The following is a 22643-nucleotide window of genomic DNA, read 5'->3' as shown; positions in this document are numbered from 1 at the left end:
CGTCAAAAAATGATATCAATCATTCGTAACAACGAGATTCAAGCACTGATTTTTATTTCTTAACAATAGGTTGAAATTGTGATTTTTCTGACAATTTTATCCTGGTAACTCTTTTTGTTTTCATCTATTAAAAATAATAACGATAATAATTAACGAATCTCGCAGTCTTGTCCAGCTCCTTTATTATAGTCGAAAAAAAAAATTAAAAACATCTGTCAATATTAATATATGCCATACAATGAGCATGAAACGATACGATAATGTGCAAACAGAGTGTACAAAACACGGGCGACCCTAAACGGGGGGTAAACGACGTCGCGAGCCGTCAGCTGGCCCGATAGTATGCAAGGTATATAGATGCCGCGCAATGTCTATTCGAAAAGTAAGGAAGGACCACCTCCGTTCACCATATTAGGCGAACTTTACCTAATATGGTAACGTCGACTTCTAAATATGGCAGCAGGGGACACCCTCTCCAGCTCGCTGTGTATTGCTCCGCGTCGGTCTTCACGCGACTGCGATTTTTGGCGGCGGAACATAGGTAGGGGTGAAAAATTTCCCAGTATTGGTAATTTCGAGTACCTCGGTTAAATTACAAGTGTAAATTCGTCGCGAAATTCCGGCTGGTTAGCCCGGTCTAGGTACCGGGTACTACTTTGCGACGGCGCGAGTTCGGCCCAGCGGCAGGTGGGGGGGGAAAACTGCGTGCCGCGGTCGAGACACGCGCGCTCACGTAGGTCAGGTTACGAACGAGACCGCAGCGCGCTCGCAGTCACTGCGAGACGGGCGCCTCGCTCGGTTCGTTACGCTACGTTACGCTGCGTCCCGCGTCACGCTGCGTTGCGTTACGTTACATAGACTGGCTCTTGATAACACAACGCTACATTAGTTTACACCTATACGCGTGTGACAGACACACCCAACACGTGCGCAGCAACGCGTCGTGTGTCAATAAAAGTTGCGGGCGATCGTAGCGCGCGCGGTCACGCGGTCCCCTGCTACATGAATCGTTCCACGTGCTACGTCGACGACAACAACAGCGGCGACGACGGTGACGGCGAAGAGGAAGAAGAAGAAGAAGAGGAGGAGGAAGAAACTGAAGAAGAAACGGTAGAAAAAAAATCACAAGGAATAAGAAAAACAAAAGAAAATCACGTACGTGGAAGTGACAAAAGCAGCGGAGGCAGTGGTGGTGGTAGTAGAGTGGTGGTGCGACGTCGCCGATTCTTGTCAAAGTTTTCACAGTTGAACGTCGCGCCATCGGTAGCGCACGCGCTCTAGAGCCAATCAGCTCCGCGGAAGCTCCGCATAATTGAAACCAAATAACGAACAAACAAAAGCAAGAAAATTACCGAATAAAATAGGAGCTCTCGAGAAGGGTAAAGAAGAGCGAGAGGAGAAAACGCTTCGACGCATTGATGCGCCTCATCAGTTATGGATAATCCTACAGGAAGCGGTGGAGGCGCTCGGGATTCCCAGAGATTTGCAAACCTCGGGTACAGCATGGGGATGTTGAGCGGCGACACCGGCAACGAACTTTACGCAACTCACACCGCGCATCCGCCGCAGTCGCAGCCACCGCAAGGCAGCCGCGGCATGTCGGCATCTCTCGCTTCGCTCAATTCCCACGGAGGCGGTGGGGGCGGCGGCGGAGGCGGTGGCCGAGGGGGCGGAGGAGGGGGAGGCGGCATGCTGTCAGGAGGCGCGTCAGCGTGCAGCATGCCTCGCTCGGCGCACAAGAGAACCTCGTCCGACATGTGCTACGATCATCAGGACTCGATCGTAACGGGTCGCTCGATGACGACGTCTCAGGGTGGTCCTGGGGGAGGCGGAGGCGGTGGTATCAACGTGATCAACGTTAGTGGTGGTGACTGTGTCCCGGACAATTTGGACGACACTTTTGCGTCGCTTAGCCAACCGAAAAAATCACCCCCGTCTAACGGGAAGAAAACCAAGGGGCGTGTCAAAATTAAGATGGAATATATCGACAATAAGTTGCGCCGTTATACCACTTTCTCGAAACGAAAAACTGGAATTATGAAAAAGGTTCGTATTTACCTTGCTTGTTCGCACGCACGCTCGTCGTCGAACGATTTTTCAATGATCCAGATATCATCCTCTCCGTCTTTCCTACTGACACCTTCGACTCATCTTCGGAGCAACTACCACTACCACTAACAACACTATATTACAATTATCGCCAGGCCGAAGAGAAACTTACTAATAACGCAAATAATGAGAAACCGATGCCTGATCACATTTTTCATTAATATTCCAACGAGAGTCTTGGCTTGACTTGCTTGTCGTTCGTCGATAGCACCTTACTAATAGGAGAAAAAAGAGAGAGAGGGGGAGGAGAATGAATTACCCTTGCCTATATCAATCCAATGGCTAAAAATACTGATGTCACAGACCACGGGAATAAATCATTGAGCCGAGCACTTGATAATTCAGCGAACCTTCTTCACTTTCGTCATCTCAACTCAGAGGAATAAACAAACTCTTCAAAATTCTTTTAATCTTAGTCTTTACCTAAAAGTCTTTATCTACCTAAAACTTTTAAATGCGTACAGCTTATCGTGCAGAATATAAGCAAAGTATAAGAAACCTGAGATTCAGGCACCGTCGTTAGACTTTCGGAGGTACGCTGGCTACGCTTTCTTTTTCTTTTTCAATCCTCCGACTACCCATTGCAGCAAGATTTTTTTTCTATCATTACACGATACAACTAATTCTCTGTGGAAAATTGATGCGTACATTACAAAACCGTGAATATGAAATATCTAAAAAAGGACAAATCTAAAGTAAAATGCATCTGAACGTACAATAATTATATAACTATATGCACAATTGAGAGTAACGTAAAGACAAAATGAAGAACATGGGCTGACCTAGCGATAAATATTTCCAGGCCTATGAACTGTCAACTCTGACGGGAACTCAGGTGATGTTACTAGTGGCCAGCGAGACGGGCCATGTCTATACATTTGCCACGAGAAAGTTGCAGCCGATGATAACTAGCGAGGCTGGTAAAGCTCTGATTCAGACCTGCCTGAACAGCCCGGATCCTCCATCCTCCGGATCGACAGGGGACCAGCGGATGTCTGCTACCGGCTTCGAGGAGACTGAACTGACCTACAACATTGCTGATGAGGAGCAGAAAGTAAGGCAACTGGTGTACGGCCCGCCGCATGGCGGGGCTCTCCAACCGCACCCTGGCTACGCCGCACCACCGCATGCGCCCGCGCCCCATCAACATCACCTTTTAGCTACCCACCACCCACAAAATTCACCCTCCCATCTTGTACCGTGCTCTAGTCCTGGACCTATGCTTGCTGCTGGCCCATACCAACAGTCCTGTCCGTCCCCCCTGCCACCCCACGCAACCTACCATCCGCACATGTCGCATTCTCATCCGCAGCGGTAGTTGAGAGAACAGACAAACGCCTTCTGGTTATTCAAAAGTTTGGGGTTTACCCGAAAACTCTGGAAGCTCAAAAATTTTATCTAGACTCACGGAGGTATGATACGCATTTCAAAACTCACCTTTTTGTTCACTCCACACTCAGCCATATCATGCTACTTTCAGTGTAGTCGGTTGAAAGATTTTTATATTAGACTTGTTCAGGCTTCGTAGTTAGCTGATCATTCGATACGTATGATATCTTTCGTGCGTATGGTACAAACTTTCTTTGCTTGGCTTGGGTGTAAAATGGATAATTAATTAGTCAAGTTGCATCTGTTTTTTTCTCTTTGTTTTCCTCGTGTTTTTCATTACAATCCAGGCTACTACGTTTTAGAAAATATATCAAATACTAGTTATCTTTAATTAATTCTAGTCTTTTCCAGTATTCTTCAAATTCAAGTCCCGTCCAGGTACAATTGTAATACTCGAATTGTGCAAGGGTATCAATTATTAGATCGTCTGATGTCATGTTTTTATGATGTCAACTTGAGTCGCCTCGTTTCAAAATCTTTCACCGAAATTTAGAACGTCAAACCTGTGATACCTTTTGCATACTTGAAACTCTCCAGATCTTCAAAATCAAATTTATGGTCGCTGTTTATTGTATCAGCTGAGCTTGCGGTTAGCACAGCTAAAATTCTTTCGTTCAAAATTATACAATTTTTGCTCAAGCATGAGTTGCAAATACTTGATCGTGTTAAAAAAATTTCTAAGTTAAACTTGGATCATTTTAAAAACGATCAAACGCATTCGTAGTTATGCTAGTATTTCAATAATATTTTCCAATAATCACGTACAGCGAAAGTTTTCCTACTTACCGATAAGTATGACATGACTAGAAATATCCAGTTGGCGTTTGTCCCGACGAACGTTTATCCCCAAAATCCGCGTACACAATTTCGTCTCGTATAATTGTTTGATTTGATTTTATTTTCTTCTACTTAAAAACTTGGCTTACGTTATTTTGCGTAGGTGATGTTTCGTTTTTGTTTTATTTCTATGAAAGAATTTCATATGAATAATTATACCGTCGACGAGCTTGGGAATAAGAAAAATCTCTAGGGGATATCGGGATCTGCAATGCACGCTCGGGATTGCTGTTCTGTTTTGGTTGCGTTGCTTGAACGGGTACCTATATCTTAGCTATTCAATTATCTGTCCAAAGACCCTCGTCTCGCGAGCGTTAAGTTGTTTTTTTTTTTTTTTTGTATTGAAGCAAATGTTTATACGAATTAGACAGGCTCGATTTCGTTTTAAAAAAAAAGATCTATATCAATGAATATATATTTATATATATACGTGTGACTCGTTGAACTTTCGTGAAACCTGACATAGTGAACGAACGCTTTTGCATTTAAAGGATAAAAAATGAAAAAAAAAAATGAACAAAAAAGAAAGTAATAATAATAATAATTTATAGTATATTTATTGAACAAAGTTGTATATATATTTTATCAGCCGATTATTACGGACACCGTCGAGAATCGGCGGATATACTTCTTTAGTCGTTTTAAATATAATTTAAAAAATCATATGTGACAAGTATATCGTTCAAATATGACGATTCAACGGTTATACCGTGAGGTATATTTTATATTCAGAAAATCTGAAGAAAACGAGTGAGAATTGGAAAAGAGGCAAGAAAACAAAACTATAAATATAAATACAAAAATAATCAAAAGACAGTCGATATTTCCTTCAGTATTGCTCGTATAGAATCGTGTTATAGCATGAGGACAATCGTCAATCGCCAAACAATTAATCCGGTGCTGTTAAATAATTTTTAGGCGAATTTGTTAATAATATCGAGTTGTATATTTGCCAGATGAATACGGTAAAAAGATAAACTGAAAACAGAAACAAGAAAAACAATCAAGCCCTACGTGCTCGTCGGTGCTCTCTTTGTTGACACAATTTTTTCTAAACACGAACAGGGCGTCGATCGACAACATCGATAGTTACATCCAATAACATTCAATTAAATTATTACTAAATCGAAACAGAGAATTATAGTACTTACATTTGTCGGAAAATAAAGAAAATACAAGATCCGTGAGCCCCGCCAGGATTCAATTGCAATAAATTGAGTAAATAGTATCGTTGATGTTTGTTGTAATGTGTTGTTGTAGAGTGGCATGTGTATTATTAGTAATTAGTTTTTATGTTTCATTAATTTAATTTTTTATTACGATTATTATTATTATGGTTATTATTATTATTAATAATATTATTACTATTTTTTATTTTTAATATTTTATTCTGTTTTTGCAGTTTTTTGTTTTGAAAATTCTTTTCCATTTTTATTTTTTTTTTCTATCCTTCTTATCATCCGTCGATATTTATTTATATATATATGTGTGTGTGTGTGTGTGCGCGCGCGTGTGTGTATATATGTATATATATATACACACACGTAGAGGCACTTCTCTTGTGATATGTGCAATTGTGCATGTGCGTTTTGTATATTTGTATAATCAAAAACTTGAGTGAATCAAACCGAAATACATTATTCCCTGACTACACACGTGCGGCAAGTAAAAAGAGAAATATACATACATACTATATAGTATATAGTATTGTGTATGAGATCGAAGGCGATCGTTTCGGTAGGTAAATCTCACAAGTATACCTTACCCCCTATCCTACTAAACGGTTTCTCGCTTAGTTTTACACTATGCAGTGTGTTTCATTTTTTCTCGTTGGATGATCGTTTTGTGTTGTTTTTTTTTTTCTCTCCCAATTTGGAAGGCAATCCACTGTTTAACTCGATTTTTGCGAGAGGTATAATAATCGAATACTGTGCAAAATAAGAAACATATCGCGTGCGTGCAATTTTACGCCTATAAATAATTGGGTACTCTGAGATTTGATTAATTTCACCATGAAAGAAAACCACCGAGCCATGTTAATCGACTCGCACGCGACTCTTGGCTGCCGTCGAGTCGGCCCTCGGGCTATCAATGAGTCGTATCTATCCAACGCTCTATCGATCAGCAGTTTTATACACGGAGTTGTAAAGTAATTATAAACCGTTAACACGTCTGTCATTATCGCGTTCGCAGTCAGTCGTACGATATACGCTGTCCTTTTTGATGGAAAACTATCCTCTACGGACCGAGGCGCAATATTCATTAAAGTGACTTGCGTATAAAAAAAGATTTTTTATCTCCGTCGAGTGTGTCTCACCGCGGAAGCGGCAGCTGCCGCTGCTTTAACCACAAATGACGTGGCCATCTTACGGATTATACATATATATATTCTTAACGTCTAGTCTATAATGGTCGCACCCATGTGTCTAATCATTATAAATCTGAGGCAAAGGAAATAATTGAATAGCGCGGTACGGTAGCGCTGCGGATGGCTTCTGGTGCACCAGGTGCGACCGGTCGATGGTGCAGTAGCTGGAGCGATCGAGAACCTGCCCTCCATATACGGCAAGGAGGCCTTTGTCAAAGACAACTTGACACACCTTATATAGAGGCAAAGAGGTACACATAAAGAGTCGAAGCGAGGCGGGAAGGAGACAGTAGCTCCAGGGCGGAATGGATCTTCTTTTGCGGAGACGCACGTACTGTTCGTTAAGTTTCAATAAATTCGTGCCACTTCTCCCGGAAGATTTTTTAAAATTGAGAAGCCCTGTGGCTTTTTAATAATTGCAAACAGCCAAGAGAGGTGAAAAATGATATAAAAGATGGAGGGCGATTGTTGAAATCGCGTATGTAGCGTCTATCGCCACCCTGTAGGACGGAAGAATTACTTCAGGTCGGTGGGGAAGCGGAGAGACGAAGGAATGGAACTGGAACGCGTGAGCTGGGAGTTTTTCCTGGAAAATGTAATCCCGCTATCGCTAATTAGACGCGAGAAAAGGCCGTGCGAGTTTACTCGGCCACCTGTTGCGATAAATCCACCATTGCACCTCTCAATCGTTCGACGGGTGTCATATCGCCTGCAACGCTTTCGTTTACACAGACCTCGGAAACTCGTTCGAATTGGTGCGGAGAAAATGAGGTAGCGATGTAGCATGGCAGTGAGTGAACCCTTAAGTTCTTGCAAATTTTGTTTTCTCCATGCTTTTTGCTCTCTACTTATTATCGCATAGTCTATGCGTAATATCGGCGAATCTTGCTGTTCCTCGTCAGCTGTAAGGTTAAAAACCTATTACCGCGAACCGGGGTTATCTCACCCCACGAGATCTTCTATGAACCTTGATGTTCGGTGAGGTTAGGTCGTGTTGTGCTCCCTTTCGCATTCAGCTCTTCGTCGAACCTCGTCCGTAACGAACCCTTCATCCGGTCTGAGATCCGTGCGACTCTCCCGTCCTGTTTATAACCGTCTTTCTGCCGTCTGCGGGGGTTGGCAATGAGCTTTCAATACTGCTGCATTGGCTTTGGCGGTCAATTATTTTTTCGGTTGGTCTTTGATAATACTGTCATTTTACACCTCATCGACGTCGAGTGATTCCACTCCCCATCTCGACAATATTCTCCGGAATCTAAAAACTTTCTGAAACCTAATTTTAACGCAAAACAGTGCAAAATTGAATGGCATAGGAATGGACAGAAGTAAAAGCGGCCTGTCAAGACAAGTGAGAAACTTCAATCTGCTTGAACTTCTGCAGAGTGACAGAAAGATGAAAGTGGCGTTCAGTTGGAGTATGAACACCGCATTGCCACTGGCTGCACGTGCGGAATTCCACGAAAGAAACACCGTAGTTCTAAAAATTTCTTACCTTACGATGGAGTTTTTCGAAACTGAATTATAGCCTTTGTACTTTACGATGAGTTTTGATTAGTCTACTGTTTGTTACACGCGACTCTGGGTATGCTTTCAATTTCAATTGCAATTTATGCAAGTACCTGTTATATTTTTACGAAAACAATGTTGACACGATTAATTGACGATGTCATCATTTGTCGATGGGTCGTCATTAGGTACATGGCTTCCTCTCTTTCTCAACAATTCTCTTCGCGAAGTCGACAAGGAATCATGCTCTCTTCGTAGAAAGAGATATAAGCAGAGGAAGAGATGAGATCGTCTGGTCGACCGGTTACCCGGGATAATCGTTGGTACTAACGCGACAATATAATCGTTTCTCACCTCGTTTACAGGTATAACATACCAGGTAATCTGGAGGATGAAGAGAACGGGTAGAGGGGTTTTTTTTGAATATCAAATATATACATATACATATGTACGTATGTAATCACGTGGAGAGAAAAAGAGACGAGATAAGGAAGAGAGGAGGCGTGGCCGAGTTTTTTCCGCTCAGTGCGATGGCATATAGGTATAACATTTGTAACGCCGCGTCTGCGAGGTATATCATGCGAATAAAAGAGATATACGAGCGATAGAGTAAGAGAAAGATATAGAGGGGAGCGGACAGAGATGGAAGGGAGAAAAGAGGAAGCCCCGATCGAGAAGAAGAGGCGCGCAGGTGATTTTGTAAATTTGACGCGCGATATCACGTCTACAACCGGGCACGGGCTCCCGTAGGTGCCCGTCGAGTTGAGCCGCGATGGCCATATAAGGAGCGCCGAGGCACGCATCTTTCCCCTACCGAACCACGATCATGTGCCTCTACACCACGTACACCTCGTCCACCGTTACACCCATACTCTCAATCACAGACCGAGACTCGTGCATGCGTTTATACATCTTCAATTGTTCATGCTCATTTATGTGTTACATCTATACTTACGGAGGTATGCACGCGCACTGTATACTGCAAAGAAATTTCAGTGAAACTGCACGCGAGCTACCGCAGGCATTCGTTACGGCCGTCGATGAAAGGGTGAATTTGATATAAACCGAGATCGGAAGGTCCAATTTAGGTGATACGTTATTGAAAATGGTGTCAACCAATTGGAAAAACTATGAGTAAATAGAAGGGATAAAAATAAACGTGTAAATATGAAAGATGATTTGCAAGATTTATAAGTATGCCAATTGCCAACGTGACAGGACCTCGGGTGCCACTTGAGAGAGATAAACTTCCCACCGAAACACCATCGACGTAACTCATATATACATATATATCTGTCCTCTTTTTCTGTCCACCGCGCCGTGAAGAAAACCCGGGATAGATGGTCGTCTGGATCTCACGCTTATGTAGTTTGATTCGCACACATCATTTTTATAGCGCGGTTCGTGAGACAACCAGCGACTTACGGAAAGATACTGCATGTGTACGCAGAAATTTATATAATTCTTGTTAAGGAGCAGGAATTCAAAATTAACTAAGTTTAGAGAGATCGGGAAAAGAGCGTATTATTAACTGCGTATCTGACCACTTTGTCAGTTCATATTACATATAATGTATGTAATTGTACAGCAAAACCTGTAGGTGGGTAGTAAACGAGTGCTCAGACAAAAAATATAAATATAAGTAAATGTCAACATGTTACAGTTGTACTTCCGGAACGGAGATGGTACCTTACAGTTTAGATTGTATATTCCTACAGCGATCATACGTCAAAGTCAAACGCTTGGAAATAATGTGGTGTAAATCGAAGGCTCATTCCGAAAATACTGGTGTTATAACATCGACGGAAACAGCGCGCCACTGATGCGAAATCGCAAATTCCTATATTCAAGTGACGTTTACTCGACCAATGGTAGCCTCCGACAGGTTAACCATATGGTAGAAGTCTTGGCCTGATGAAAATCATGCTCCTTCGTACAGGAATAACGAGCCCTGAACCGATGCAGGAAAGAACACGGCTCGAGCCCATACATGCATCAGAAACAGCCAATGCTTGGTACCTGGGAATATATACATATTCCGCGTTTTCCGCCCGCGCGATTATCTCACGTCTCGATTTGGCACTAAGCATCCCCTCCATCAGATTCGATGAACCGTGTGTTATACCTTTTCCTCCTCCACAAACCGCCTATTTTATTTCTTGACCGCCGCCGTCGCTTCGCACGCGCCGCGATAGTTCTCTCTGTAGGGTATACGCGATATTACTATTTCACAGGTGCACGCACTCCGTGCAGGTTACAGGTACGCGTTATAATTACAGGGTATGTGAAACTCCCCCAGTGCCCATTTGGCGGGATTCATTAGCCGTGCAGTCTAAACTCGTCGAGAAAGGTTGAATTATGCGTGGAAAAATGTAAACTCATGACACACCTCCCGCAGCTGACCGTGTTAAAATATTGTAGGTACGTGCCTGTAAGAAATGAGACCGTATCAGTATTCACTAGTTTCCCAAAGACGCAATAAGTATATAATGAAAGTGCTGAAAGAGTGGGTGCAGGAATATCCCCCTTATATGGCGGCCATTTTTACGCGCACTCTTCACTCGAGTAGACCAGTAGGTACCAACATCGCAGGCATATTATACCTGTACAAGTTGACTGGCGTATGAAAAATACGGCACCGCTATTATGACAATAATTACAACTACCGTATTTTCGGTCAATCAAGTCATGGCTCCCGACACTTGCAGATACCGACGAGACCAGGCTTCAAAGAACTTCTGATGAGTTCGGAACTCTTTGAATAACTTGGCATGACTTCAAGTGACTTGAAATTATTTCGTCGACCTTCGCCCGCGTTCCGATGACTTCGGGCGACTTCAAATAACTTATCATCGCTTCGGACAAACTTGAAGAGTCATAACTTCACGAAACGTCTTAATCCAAAGAGTGGGCAACCGATTAAATCAAACCAATCGTAGAACAGGGTTGATGACGCACATGTACCCGCATACAGATTCTTCCGAGATATACCGTAATCTTCAAATACAAGTATAAGCTAAACACTTCGGATCTCCTCTTATTGAAGGCACCTCCCAGTGCGAAGTTTTAGTCGCCAGTTATTCAGCTTCCTATAGATTGGTAGTTGGACAAAATTGGTTCGGACTTTAATGTCAACTAAACGACATTTCTCAGGCATCATATTCATAGCACCTTAGGCCTATTATTATATCCCAGTTCCTCGTAATTGAAATGTTCGAACGTGGAATTCGCTGTGTTTGTTGACGTGTCAGTCGAATATACACGACTGCATGTAAACGTAGTGTCTTGAAGAACGCCACCTCAAGATTGTCCGATCGGTTAGAATCGCGGGTCAATTAATGTACTGCGGGGAATTACAATTAGCTAATTAATTAGTCATCTTACGGTATCGAACCGGTGAGATACGGAGGTATGCCCGCAGACTTTCCATGAGTTCTCTTTACGTGTACGTCTAATCAGACGTATAGTTGCGATAGGTCTTCGCACCGATGTACGTATTATGATAATAACTTACATTGATACATGGTATCAAAATATAAAAAACATTCATACGTACCTATAATAAGTTTGGTCTCATGCACAGCAGACTCCGTCTTTAAAAACGAATAATATAAAACTAACGGCCGCTCGATTCGCGTCGATAATTGTTTTCTCCATAGTTTCTATACAAAATGGCGGACGTTTAATGGTACCTGGAAATATTCTTAACGGGTTGCGAGCTGCGCCGGCGATTTCCTCGCGGCCCCGCGGTTCGCACCGGCGGAATCAGACCTTATACGAAGAAGACGTAGAGACGCGACATCGCGGTAAAAACCATTTCCGGTCGTCCTTCGTCTTGGTATAATGTTTTTGTTTTGATTTTCTCTATGTTTTTTGTACGTGTTTGCCGGTTATTGCTTTTCATTTTTTATTAAGATAGTTGGGTAGCGACAGTAATGCCATCCGACGGATAATCGTCAGCACTGTGTTCCTAAAATAATCAGAAAATAAATTTCGCAACGTCGTGTGATTTCCTAGTATTGTAGTCTGCTTGAACCTTCGGTATTTACCTCGCTGTAACCTTTATTTTTGTGAATCAAAGTGTCTGATCAGTTACGATTTAAGGGGAAGTTCGCGAAAAGTTTTTTAAAATGAAGTCTTTTAGCAATACCATATCTAAACAGCAGAAAACTAATAATTTCAATATCGTACGTAATGTCCATACTTGCGACGTTGAAAAATGTACAACCTAATAAAAATCACAATCGGATTTTTTTTTTCAATTATGGTTTTAATTATCAAATCACTGACAAAATTCACTAAAATTTGATGTATTATTCCTAAATGTCCGTTTTACCTTATTCAATATCTTTTCCCTGTCCTAATCATTTTGTTCTAAAACAACCAATTAGAAAATATCAGTTTTTATCCCGATCCCTATCTACACGATATAAAGTAGCTCAACTTTGCAATAAGAAAACCTCAGTAACTATACGGTACATTACTTTAAAACTTTACAGGATTGTTTAAAATTACTCAAAACATTATATAATTAAAACCGAAATTACTGTCCAACTACCTTAACCTTCCGGCTAACTTGTTTTCGGTCCTAAACAAAATGCGATTATATTATAATGCATCCCATTTTCTCACGTCAGCTGTATCGCCAGTTATTGTTACATAATTGATATAGAATTAAACTCGCATATAGTTTCGGGCCGAAAACAAGTTAACCGGAAGGTTAAGGCATTTACGCATTTTACTGTACAACGTATCTTGTTTATATAATTGTAGGTACGTAAGGGTTGAAATTCTAGCGTGACTTTTCTGTTGTTGCAGGACGACATCGCTTCACCGAGGTCCGACGTTTGCGGAAACGACAGCGATGTGGATTCGAGCGACGGGGAATCCCCTGGGGTTGCCAAGGAGCAGGGCAAGAATCATGCTGGTAATATATATACCTACTGCATTTTCACCCTTTAGGTCGGTGCTGTCTACATGCTTGTGTGCATTCCTTTTTTCTTCATCTTCCTTCTACAGCTTTCTTCAAATCCCGATAGAAATGTTTACACTAATAACATTCGCAGCTTACGATCCGATTTTCCCGAGTTTTATCGGGGGTACTCGTTCAGACTCATCGTCAGTTCAATTCTCTTCTAGACTACTTTCAATTTTACAAAACCTTGTTAAAAATGACATGGTCATTTTAGTAAATTTTTATAAATCTGCATGGATATCTTTATTATAATTCCCTTCGTTCCAATTGTGAATTCCAGCATGAGGAGTAAATGAATTTCGTTGAATTACTGCAAACTCGATTGCAGTTTTGCTGCAGAGCTTCATTGAATTTAATCAACTTATGTCTATCTTGTTAAAGCTTGGTTAAATTGTTGAAAAGTTTTATTAAATTTCATTTGCACAGTTCATTGAACTTCGCTGTATGAAATACCTGTGTCGGATACCTTTGATCGATATTATATACTTGTTATTCAAGATTTTTTTGCATTTTGCAACTATCTATACCTTGCGGAACAAGAAATCAGGTTTTATATTCGATGCGCTAATTGTACGTCACACACATGGAAATAAATAATCATATAACTGCATCGTAGACTGCGTAGGCAAAGCGATATATATATCGCGTGACCGCAGCAACGGACAACTGAACTTCGAAATCGTTTTCAAACAGCCCACACATCGGGACTCGATCGAGCGAAAGATCATGCCTAATGATAATTTGTATATTTGTATATACCATATACGTGTAATGAGCAGAGAATATACCTATGTATGTATATACATATAAGTATGTGTGATATTACTTCATTAGGATCGGCGGCTCGTAATATAGACGTTGCACGTACGTGTATCAATTCTCCCTTATGCATACATACATTTCTAACAAATCGTCAATCGATCAATCAATAAAAGCGCGATGCTAGAGGCATAAAAATCCGAAGATCATAAGATAACAGGGTCGAATGGTATAAGGAGGAAGTCTGTACATACCGGATTTAAAGGATCTTCCTGATCCGTGGGTTATACACGATCGGTAGATGGGGGCACATGATTGATGCGCGGCGTAAAATATTAATATCCCTAGGGAGCAACCGAGCGAAGTTGGCTGCGAAGGGGCGTCGCGCAAGGGGGAGGAAATGATGTTGGAAAGAAGGACGTAGGTATAAGAAATGAACGAAGAAAGAAGAAGACGGGTATAATGTCGTGGCGTGGCGAGCGCGCGCGTGTATCTGTAATGGTGAGTCTGGGAAGGGCGAGAGGGGGCGCAAAGTACGCGCCGCTACTTACTATGCGAGGTGCGTACGCGATGATGGGGCGAGGATGCCTTTAACTCCCGTTTAAGGTCTGGTACGCTCGCATGACCAAACGGAGCAGCGGCGCGCTTCCTAACTCGGAAGTATCCGGTCGAAAGCGGTAGCGCAGGTGTACAACGCTTGCACATAAATATAAATACTAATGCGAAGACTGATATGCGTTGTAGGGAGCGAGGGAGGAGGAGGTGGAGGGACATCATTGCCGCCGCCGAGAACGTACCCCTGATGAATCGTTAAACGGCGATCGTCGATCGATCGAATTAGCGAAATATAACCGATCCACCACCATCGCCTCATCCTCCTCGTACTCCTCACCTTCCTTGTGCTTCTCTCGTTATGCAGTCCGATGAGCACAGGCTGTGATCAATTCGAGACAGTACACTACTCGTCACATATTTCCTTGATTTATCGTTGTCGTCATTTCTGTATAGGTATTTTAATAGGTTATGTTAATCGAGGAGTGCGATTTTGCGGCATAGTCTATATATTATCGGGCATCTTTTTTTTACTTTCAACGTTACGAGGCTCAAGTTAGCAGCCGGTATTAACACCCTGGTGAAAATTGTTTCTAAGATTTTCAACGAACTTTTAGGGAAAATGCTGCATTTCGTACAATTTTGTACAAAAAAAATTGGTTATATGCATAGTTTCTCATAAAAACCTTGTAGATTTTCATGAAAATTTATATTTTTCAGTTTAAAAAATCTACAAGGGTCTACAATTTTTAACCAAAATTAACAATTCTCTACGAAAAACTATGCATATTTAAATTTTTTTTACCAAATAATTCAAAATGTTTCAATTTATGTAAAAACTCGTAGTATAGGTAGGTGAAATTTTTACGAGGGCAGCTAAACGTTGTAATGTTCATTCGAATAAGGTATTAAAGTCCAAAAATCAAAACTTTATGAAGTACCCTGAGCCCCCAATACTTTTATAGAATTATGAGGATAAAACTGAATTGTATTTCTCTATTTCCAAAACGTCGAACGTTGTTTTGGCTGCTAATTATGGCTGCTAGCTTCATTTCTACATTTTCAGTTTTTAAATATCGTTAACAAAGTTCCTACAGCTTACTACATCACGTTTAATGGACAATCGCGTTAGAAGACACCGTTATCCGTCTGATATCACGAAGTGCGGCTGTAATCGTGTTTCGTAATTATTGTGCCACCACTCGTAGTTTTGTTATTTAGTTATTTAATTTTGATGTAAGATATGATATCAGCCTATGTACATGTAACAATTAATGTTACCTGTATAGGATTTTACTTGTTATAGACTCTACGTTTGTAAACTATCCCGTATAAATAAATTTTTTATTTTTAAATTTCAAATTTCGTACAGGTTAGAAGAACATTTGACGAATGTATAGGTTACCTATGAAGTTTTGATCATTCGTGCTTAATCAATGCTACGCTCTCGCTGATGATAAATTTCAAAAATTCACGAATAGTTCGAGGTCAATATAGCAACAAATGGTGAAATGACGGCTCAAAATAAGAACAAATTATGTCCTTGTTTATATAAGCAGAAGTTGTATCAGTAACCGTTTAAAGATATAATCAAGCTCGATTGATAAAAATTTCGTTTACATTTTGAAGAGACGAATTTCTGTTTAAAAAAATGGCGGATCTCTTTATTTCGTCACTTTCGAAAAGTGGCTTCGTCGACGTTTGGTCACGTTCTCCAATGATGCTATAATTCCTACTCCAGTTTATCGTGCTAGACTGTGTAACAAGATGGTCGGATATTATTTTCCAATTCTCCTCGATTGATTGATGATTCCAAGAAAATAGCCCCTGGCGTGAACTACAAAGAATCAGAATAACCCCCCGTCGTGTCCTTGGGCGGATTGATTACAGGCACGTTATGCGACACGTGATTGAATGGAGGTATTGCATTATTCTCGACGAGATCGCGCGTTAACTTGCGAACGTGATTTTCGAATATGTACATACCTACAACGATCATCTGCTGTGAATCGTCGACATTTCATTTACGTGCATATATGAATGTGAATTATTCACGAAAGGAGGTAATTAGGACTTCATTTTTCAGGTAGCATGTCGCCCTTTGCATCCGGAATGATTTATCCGATGCCTCAGAATGTCGTCTACTCTCCGAGCCCCGGCGTTCTCCTTAGTATCGGGCAAAATGGACAACCGGTTCAAATACCCCAGGATGCAGGTATTTTTGCCTATTATTTGTTGAATGCCGGAGTCTGATTTTGCAGTTTTCCACTTGCGATTGAAGAGGCTCTGCAAACCTATTTTAAAAGCAAGTTAAATCCGTCGGTAGAAACACGTTAGCGGATTCGTATTTCAAAATCGATGATATAAATCGATCGTTTATATTTCTCGTTTCAGGCGTTTCGTCAACGGGCTCTGTACAGAACAGTCAACAGTTCATCACAATACCTTTGAGCGTCGCGATGACAGCAGCGGGTCTCTCGGTGCCGATATCATCGAAAGTTTTGTCGCTACCGGATTCGACGTCCTCATCGTCGCCGCATTCTGACCTACCCTCGGATCTCACGAAAAGTCGGAAGTGACCTTTCACCTTCATACAAATCATTTAAAGAAAGAATAAAATATGTTTTTTAAAAACGCCGGAAGGAGTAATTAGGGCTCGATAATTAAATACGTGTGTAAGATCCCTACTGGAGCGCGGAAAACAAAAATATACTTTCATAATATACTCGTGTCAAAGCAATTATATTTATAGATAAATAATAATTTTAACTATTATTATGAATCGTACGTTTCTAACAACTATATACATGTGTATATATTATATGTATACCGATGTTGTGTTGGTATTATTGTTATCGCTGTATATTCATTTTCCCAGTTCTTGTCGTAACCCATATATCCTTTTCTGCGGAATTTTACGCCACGTTTCACCAAAATTCACCATTATCATTGTGTTCCAATTATCATCATTCTCTTTGTATTCGTTTTACTTTTATTTTACTCTCTTAATGAGCTTTGAGAGATCATCAATCACTTTCTTGTCAGTTTTTGTTTCATCTTATTCGTGTGTATCTCGTGTCTTAGTCTCGAAGTAGGTCAACGAATCAATCTAGTTAAATTTCAAGGTATACTCTGATCAAGAATCTGGCCGATTTTCAGTTTTGCAGTGATATTTCGTACTTGAATAGTCAAATCTTGCGGAACGCGATATAAATCGATTGTATATTATACAGTTAGTCTTGCTGTAAATATACTTACCGAAAACTGTGCAAATCTAAATATTTCAGAATTTTTCTAAGAGAATACACACTGTTGCCAAAAGTTTTCATTATGAGAAAATTATATAAGAAATATATTATAGATGTTTGCAGGATTTTTAATATAACCACCGTGCATTTCTCACGAGCAAATAATCCACGGTAAGTAAACCTCGATTAAAAACATTTGCCAAATGATTCGCCGAAGAAAATTCGCCGGCCTTGGAAATGAAAACTTGGGTAGAATTTTCAGCGGCTGTTTTTTGCATTCCGAATCCCGCAGAGTGCAGTTAATATGCTCAAAAAGTAATTTTAGTTTTTTGAATACAAGATTCGAAGGTCAATTAAAAAATGTGATTGGAAAAATTTCATCTAAAAATTTTCAATCGATAGTAAAGTACTTCAAACAAGTATTTATAATTGGTCCCTTTATCAAGACCGCGAATTAATGAGGTAGGAACTGAAGTTGAAAACTCTCACGAATCAATAATACAAGAATTAAAACGGATTGACTCGATTAATCTAATCATTATCATTTTTAATTTTTTTTTTTTATAGAAGTGTGCTTACCGCTGTATCGCTAAATCAAAGACTTCACCCTCTTCATTTTCTACCTTGAATTCGTTTATGAATGCATGTATGTACGTTTTCAATGCCATTTGACCTACGAATAGACGAATCGACTTGCTCAGCAACTACATACCTATTGCATAAACAAATTCACCAACCGTTGAGGCATATCTTAAAATCTCAATTTATCTGAATTCTCAACTCTTGAGATGTTTACTCCGAAGGCGCTATCTCCCGGATGAACAATCAATCACAAGAAACAATCGTGGTACGTGGCGCTGCGTACAGCATCAATCCAAACTATACTTTAGAATGGCGGTTCTTTAGTTTTTCGTCAACCCTGCAGACGAGACTTGGGGCAAAGTACCGCGGCTAAATCCCTATTAAATACTCTCTACGATTTAAATCAATTGAAAATGGTCGAAGAACAGAGACGCCGCGTTGAGAACAAGATGACGAACATGATCGAAGACATTGACAAGGCTTATTTACGTAGAATGCAGGTAAAATCTACTCCTAACCTCTCTTCACATCGCCAAGTGCAATATTCGTTCGCGGTTTGCCTGAGAACACTTTCTTTGTAGATTCTTCTTATCTGCATTATTTCCCCTGCATATTGATCGATGCCTTCGTAATCTCTGTTTTGATTGAATAAACTGTAAAATTAGTTTGGCACCCACCTCGAGCGCCCACACGTGAAAAAAAAGTAGCTGTTACCGTAACTGCAAGGTAACCGCTATTGGGTTAGTTCACAACTTTTCCGCCGTATGACGCATCGTGGCAAACGGCAAACATTTTCGGGCAATGCGTACCGGGAAAATTCAAATGATCGACTTCTAAAAGAAGTTTCTTCACTAATCATGCGCCTCAAACATTCAAGTTTCACTTGTATTTTGGATTTCAATATTCAGATTTAATTTTAAAACACCGATATGTCAACAGAGAGCAATTTGATATTTATATCTTTACTTTCAATTTTTTTCAGGGGGATATGCACAGGTGCGCAGCGAGGTGTTGCGACAACGAGACGTATAGCATGCAGAAAGTTCATAACTGCGTCGAAAATTGCAGCGCACCGTTGAATAAAGCTCAAAATTATGTTCAAGGTGAACTCGAACGTGTTCAGGTATAGAGGTGTATTTTCACAAATATGCAAGTGACTAAAGTTTTCCGAAAACGGTTTCGATTTTCGATCCATTCACATTTTTTAAATATAAACCTCATTGGATTTCAGACAAGACTGCAGAGATGCGTTATGGAATGCAACGACAGTATAAGAGACCAAATGTCGCCAAATCCGACGCAGGATGAGGTGAACAAGTTCAGCGACAGCTTTGAAAAGTGCGCTACCAAATGCGTAGATGTCTACTGCGACCTGTTGCCTTCTTTAGAAAAAACTATGAAAAAAATGCTCGCTGGTTCGAAATTTGAGCAATGATGTAAGTCGATATTGATGGAGTCGAATATCGGAATTTTCTGTCAAACAACCGCATTTAGTTTATTACTTTCGTAATTCTTTGTACGCAACTTCCAAGCGTACATGGTATGTAGTAAAAATAAATACCAAAGGCGATGTGGGGTCTAAAAAAAGACCGGCATTCTTCTACTTGCTAGTTTACCTACAATCGTCTAACTTCATATTTCACAACGTCTTTTTGCACCAGATTTTCTCTCCACTCGAAAGATCATTCATTTATTATTTACGTTTGCATCGTTATAAATATACGTGTATATGTACATACAATACTGTCTTATGGGGAAATGAACGGATACCCGACTACTCAAAATGTTTCAAGCGATTCTCATGTTAATCTAAATTCATGGAACGTCTTATAAACACTGTACAGATTGCAATATTTCACAGATGTTCAGTCGAAATATAAAACAAGTTGATGTTAATCTACTTTTCGTGTTAATAAATCTACCTCACTATTAGATATCTGTATTTATATAATTAGCGTAACTTTATGAAATATAGAAGATCTTATTCCAATATATTGCACAGTAGGAAAACAAAATGAACTATATGCGGACCATGGCAGTCATATTAACTTGGTCCATGTTCTACCTTGGAATTGAATCTATTCCTTCAGCCAGCAACTTCGAAAATTAGTAAAAATTGCTAGTTCAACGACATTGCCTGAGCGAGAACCTGAAGCGCAACAGAATTTTCTATATTCAAGCTTTGCGATGCAAAATAGGTAAAGATATCAACCCTTTTTTATGTCAGATTTAACAGTAATAACTTATTAGCAATAGCAAAAAAATTGAGTACAACAGATAAATAATATCAAACAGAAGGGGAAAAAGTTTTTCAAGTGAATGGTACGCAGAAACAGTAATAAATGCATTTATTTTTCTCCGAGTCATGCTCCGATTTTTCGCACGCACTATAATGTTTTATCCTTACAAAGTATGCATTTTGTTTATTGTTTCTTTTTTCTTTCGTCTTCAAGTTTTTGCGTTTTTCCTCATCTGATTTTGAATTCTAGTAATAATAGATGGTTAACTTAAATTATCATGAAATTATAAACTTTCGTCCGTACGACTTACAAACAACGTAACGTCAGTTAGCTGACGACTATATTTTATTACTGCAATAATTCTCATTACAGGCAAGATGTTTTTCTTTTTTCAATAATTTGGTTTGTCAATCATTCACTCACTCGTGTACTCGCGTACTTTAAAATTGATATTAATCACTACAGCCGTTCGAATACGAGTTATAAATAATATTTGAAATTTTTTTTATTAGTTTTGCATCGGAGCCAATTTCGTTATCAAAATTATTGAGATTCCAGTCGTTGTAACCATTATTAATATTATAATGCATATTATATAATATTTATTAATAACTTTATTATTTTTTTCTCATTGTTGCATACATAACTATTCAAATAAATTATTCTCATTAAATCGCTATGTACACAACATTTCGTTTATTGCACAAATTTTCCGTCGTAAAAAAATTATTCCCGATCTCGCACAATCGTAAAACGTTTCATCATATTTGTAGGTATGTAAATCTCGATGGTGTATATTAAACATTTAAAAATAATGTAATCATTCGAATATATATATAATACTCGAGAAGTGGTCTCGTATAATCTCGCACAGCACTGTTCATTATTCAATTCACAATATAGCTATTGCATAAGAAAAATTATGACCGAAATTCATGTCATTTTACTACATCTTCGTGTTTGTTATTAAATTTTTTATTTATATTTCGCTATACTCTATCGTATAATGCACAGTCAAGCCCGAGTATATATCCGATTCGCTCGCAAACTTTCCAGTAGTTGAGTTTTTTATTTTTATTTATTTATTTATTTATTTACTTTATTCCATCCTTTTATTTCGTTCTCCTGTACAGTTTTGTGTAAATTGTAATTGCAATGCATGCTCATCCTCAAGATAATATAAGACGGTCTTGTATACTTGGTAATTGGTGTTAAAATTATGTGTTCTGACTAGAATCGTGGCTGCGGTACATTGTATTTTTTACAAATTTTTTTATTTTTTTTTATTTTCAATAAACGATTACTAGCTAACCTTTTTCTCGGTAACTGTATCGAGGTCAAATGTAATAAAAAATTATTCTTTGCACTGCAGTTCTTGTGATTGGAGAAAAAAAGAACAAGAAAAAAAATAAAAAAATAATTAATTGTCTCTATTTATCTGAACATCCCGCCGCAGCGTTGATCAATTAATCGGTATATCATTGAATCTGAGCTTAGAATCGGTATACAAAAGAGAGATACAATACATTTATACGTGGAAAAAAAGTTGTACTGGAAGAAAAAAAAAAAAAAAAGAATCGACCTGAAATGAAAAACGCGTTCTTTGTCATGGACCCAATTTTTTTCACTGTCGTATTACGATTACGAACAATAATTCCGTATAATAACAAGTGCTATACATATCTCTATAGATTCGCATCGATCTCTGAATCTTAGTTTATGTTTTTTTTTTTTTTATTTTTTATTTTTCACCTAAAACGTAACCTTTTCAAATACGGATTGTAGTACCGCTATTGCTATATGTAAAAATTTCTCAACTTTCTCGAGCTTATTATTGCGAGGTTCGTCTACGGATTTTAAGAATTTCAAATCGTTTCAACTGTTTTTCCGTTGTTTTTTAAAATTATTATTTCATTATTATTTTTATTTTCATTTTTTTTTTTTTTTTTTCCTTCACTTTCTATAAAACAAAATTACAGTAGTAACAATAATAATAGTAATATTAATAATAATCATAATAGATCGAATACGTCGTGTGAACAATTGCGTTCGTTGGTTCGACAAATATTTTGCAACGA

At 39.3% G+C, this 22643-nt stretch overlaps 2 protein-coding genes and 1 long non-coding RNA gene across 6 annotated transcripts; 2 read left to right on the top strand and 1 right to left on the bottom strand.

Moving 5' to 3' along the window:
* The first annotated feature begins 748 nt into the window (after positions 1 to 748).
* LOC107217151 (serum response factor) lies at positions 749 to 17350 on the top strand. Its single transcript, XM_015654530.2, has 5 exons — positions 749 to 2046; positions 2912 to 3163; positions 13028 to 13136; positions 16582 to 16710; positions 16890 to 17350. Exons 1-5 carry the CDS (start codon positions 1435 to 1437, stop codon positions 17072 to 17074), a joined length of 1287 nt encoding a protein of 428 aa, XP_015510016.1. The 5' UTR covers positions 749 to 1434; the 3' UTR covers positions 17075 to 17350.
* On the bottom strand, positions 15821 to 18996 carry LOC124294645. 4 transcript variants are annotated; one of them, XR_006904573.1, is made up of 4 exons: positions 18844 to 18996; positions 17326 to 17604; positions 16941 to 17082; positions 15821 to 16789 (listed from the first exon to the last, which is right to left on the bottom strand). It is a non-coding gene; the product is annotated as an uncharacterized LOC124294645 (long non-coding RNA). The 4 variants fall into 4 exon arrangements; XR_006904575.1 differs by having other exon boundaries at positions 17326 to 17400; XR_006904572.1 differs by lacking the exon at positions 18844 to 18996 and adding an exon at positions 18323 to 18640.
* On the top strand, positions 18636 to 22116 carry LOC107217141 (protein FAM136A). The gene is made up of 3 exons (XM_015654515.2): positions 18636 to 18825; positions 19308 to 19448; positions 19557 to 22116. Exons 1-3 carry the CDS (start codon positions 18739 to 18741, stop codon positions 19758 to 19760), a joined length of 432 nt encoding a protein of 143 aa, XP_015510001.1. The 5' UTR covers positions 18636 to 18738; the 3' UTR covers positions 19761 to 22116.
* Positions 22117 to 22643: the final 527 nt, after the last annotated feature.

Source organism: Neodiprion lecontei, chromosome 5, assembly GCF_021901455.1.
Source record: "Neodiprion lecontei isolate iyNeoLeco1 chromosome 5, iyNeoLeco1.1, whole genome shotgun sequence".
Classification (NCBI taxonomy): Eukaryota; Metazoa; Arthropoda; class Insecta; order Hymenoptera; family Diprionidae; genus Neodiprion; species Neodiprion lecontei.
This window is presented reverse-complemented; position numbering and strand designations above follow the sequence as displayed.